This window comes from Galeopterus variegatus, unplaced genomic scaffold (genome assembly GCF_000696425.1).
Source record: "Galeopterus variegatus unplaced genomic scaffold, G_variegatus-3.0.2 Scaffold6225, whole genome shotgun sequence".
Lineage (NCBI taxonomy): Eukaryota > Metazoa > Chordata > Mammalia > Dermoptera > Cynocephalidae > Galeopterus > Galeopterus variegatus.
The window spans coordinates 47,164-50,068 of record NW_007732336.1 but is presented as its reverse complement, the minus strand read 5'-3'; the positions used below and the strand labels follow the sequence as shown (position 1 = coordinate 50,068).

Sequence of the window (2,905 nt, the reverse complement as noted above, 5' to 3'; positions counted from 1 at the left end):
CTCTAGTCTGGAAGACTCCTGTTTCAAAAATGGCAGATTAAATTCATATATATCCTGTTTGCTACAAACTCCATTAAAATGACAGAAGAAATAGAAGCATAGGAATCCATAGCACAGTGAGGTTCATTCAACTCATTCTTTTATCCTTTACTACATAACTAATACGGCCGTGCTTTTTTAACACTCTGGGTCATGCTCAGTTGTTCTCTGTTGAAAATGCAGACTGTGTATGTTAGATTTGGAATGTTAATTACCAAGACAAGGTTTAGCTGTTCAGAGCAGTAGTCACATACAAGGCTATATAAATAATTTGCAACAACCTATTGCCGGGTTAATGTGAATAGTGGTGATTGTGCCCACAGTGCACTTTTGGTCATTTCAGACATTGAGGAAAATAGTTACTAATTAGAATTATTTGATTCTTGAACTTGTTTGAATTAACTTTGGCCTTTGGCTAGGCTTCCAGCCTAGCAGCGTAGTAAGTATTTTGCAGGAATTTAGTAGCAGCGTAGTAAGTATTTTGTAGGAATTCTTTAATAAGCAAAGGCTGTCAATTTGTTCACCAATGTGTTTTCGTAATTGGTAGAAATTCTTTTAAATTTCTTAGACTGAGAATTGGACACCTGTAGTTGCCCAGGAGCCAGGCAACTATAATCCAGGTCATTTTGACACTGAGCAGCTGTTAGCTTTGGAAGTTGGCCACCTGAGTCTTTCGTTGTACTACTTTTTGGTTATCTTAGGTGAAAGGGAAATTTTGAATGATTTTTAGAAATATTACCAGCAAGATAAATGGTTTTTGTATTATACTTTATAGTTTATAAAATTGAATATTATTATTTCATGTTCTTGATAACTTTGTAAAATAGGTTACACTTTTGTATTCACTTTGTAGATAATAAAACTAAGATTTGGATGTTAAGTGATTTGCCCAAGACCTCAAGGCAATTAATGGCAAGCTTGCACTAAGCCTAAGTCATTTGCTTCTAAATTCTACATAAATTTTTTTCTTTCCCTGTGAAGTGATGAAATATGTGGGATGTAGCATGCAACCCAAGATTAAAAAGCTGTAGAAACAGCTTCTTTCTTTCTTTCTTTATTTCACTGCACTTTTTTGGTACCTGCATCTTGAGAATCTTTATCTCATGGAAAAATCAAAACCATAACTCTCCTTATTGTCACTTCTTAAGTTAAAAGTGAAGATCAGACCACCAACGACAAGGCGTGCCTCTCTCCCTTTCAAATGACTCCTTACAATTTCTAGTTGATGTTCTTTTATTTACTACCTCAGAAACATTTTATTTATTTCCCATAGACGGTCGTCCAGTCCACCCTCGTGGGACCAGGACACTGTCTCGACCGCCAGAGCGGTCGCCGGAAACGCACACTGCTTTGAGCCGAAACTGTTTAGTGAACCCCTTCTCAACCCCCTCCCGGAGTCCGGCGCCTCTTTCTTCCAGACGGGCTTCAGGAAAGGTGTATCGACTCTATCCACGCAAATTTCTTGCCACCAGATGTAAGATTACGGTCTCTGACGCTGTCTCAGGTACAAAAACGCCGCGACCCCGAGACACCTAGCAACCACCGGCTTCCTCCCCCGCTTGGCCGCTTCGAAGATCCTCTTCCGGGGCAGAGGTCGCCCCTCTCCTTCCCTCGTCTCCTCCAAGATGGCGAGCGGCGGCAGTGGGGGGGTATCGGTGCCTACGCTGTGGAGTGAAGTGAACCGTTATGGCCAGAACGGCGACTTCACGCGCGCTCTCAAGACCGTCAACAAGAGTAAGTGTCAGGGCGGGCGCCAGGGCGGGCCCGGGCGGGCGGGATGATGCGGCCTGTTTCCGGCGCGCGCGACCACCTCCGGGTAGACGCGGGGAGGAGGAGACCACCCGCTTACACGGACTGTGGGCCGAACGCCGGGCGGGCGCGGGTCGCGGTCCCTCCGCTCCACCACACCAGCTGGCTGTAAGCAGTCCAGGGGTCCCGGATTGCCTGCAGCCACGTGTACTTCCCTCTACACCCCGTGGGAAGCGAGGGAGGGATTTAAAGAGACCGTAGTTCCCGGAGTCTTACAAACTGCTTTTTTTCTTGACTCCGTCTGTGCTGCCTTATTTAGCAAATATTCCAAATTGCCTCCTTTTTTTATTCCTCTTGAGCGCAGTGAACAAGACGGTATTGCTGAAGGAGCTTGCTCTCTCGGGCCGCGGCGGGGGGAGGAACCTGCCTGGGACACGTAATGTAGAAGCTGGTCCCGACAAGGTGGAAGCTGTACGGATTCGACGGGGAGAGGGGAAGGGCTGGATCTGGCTGTCGGGCCTGTCATTCCCACAGAATCTCCCCGAAGTCGTTAAGCCAGGAAATGTGTGTGTGTGAAAGGACAAACATTTTAAATAATGCCGGAAGAAAAGTTTGGCCTTTTTTTTTTTTGGCCAATTTGATCATTGTGTGAGGTTCATTCAACTCATTCTTTTATCCTTTACTACATAACTAATACGGCCGTGCTTTTTTAACACTCTGGGTCATGCTCAGTTGTTCTCTGTTGAAAATGCAGACTGTGTATGTTAGATTTGGAATGTTAATTACCAAGACAAGGTTTAGCTGTTCAGAGCAGTAGTCACATACAAGGCTATATAAATAATTTGCAACAACCTATTGCCGGGTTAATGTGAATAGTGGTGATTGTGCCCACAGTGCACTTTTGGTCATTTCAGACATTGAGGAAAATAGTTACTAATTAGAATTATTTGATTCTTGAACTTGTTTGAATTAACTTTGGCCTTTGGCTAGGCTTCCAGCCTAGCAGCGTAGTAAGTATTTTGCAGGAATTTAGTAGCAGCGTAGTAAGTATTTTGTAGGAATTCTTTAATAAGCAAAGGCTGTCAATTTGTTCACCAATGTGTTTTCGTAATTGGTA

At 44.2% G+C, this 2,905-nt stretch overlaps 1 protein-coding gene across 1 annotated transcript in view; it reads left to right on the top strand.

Moving 5' to 3' along the window:
- The first annotated feature begins 1,641 nt into the window (after nucleotides 1–1,641).
- The window catches only part of SRP72 (signal recognition particle 72kDa), a 30,567-nt gene continuing 29,303 nt past the window's right edge, over nucleotides 1,642–2,905 (top strand). The window contains exon 1 of the mRNA XM_008590594.1: nucleotides 1,642–1,773. Within this exon, the coding sequence (XP_008588816.1) occupies nucleotides 1,665–1,773 (109 nt within the window). The 5' untranslated portion in view covers nucleotides 1,642–1,664. The remainder of the gene's footprint in view (nucleotides 1,774–2,905) is intronic.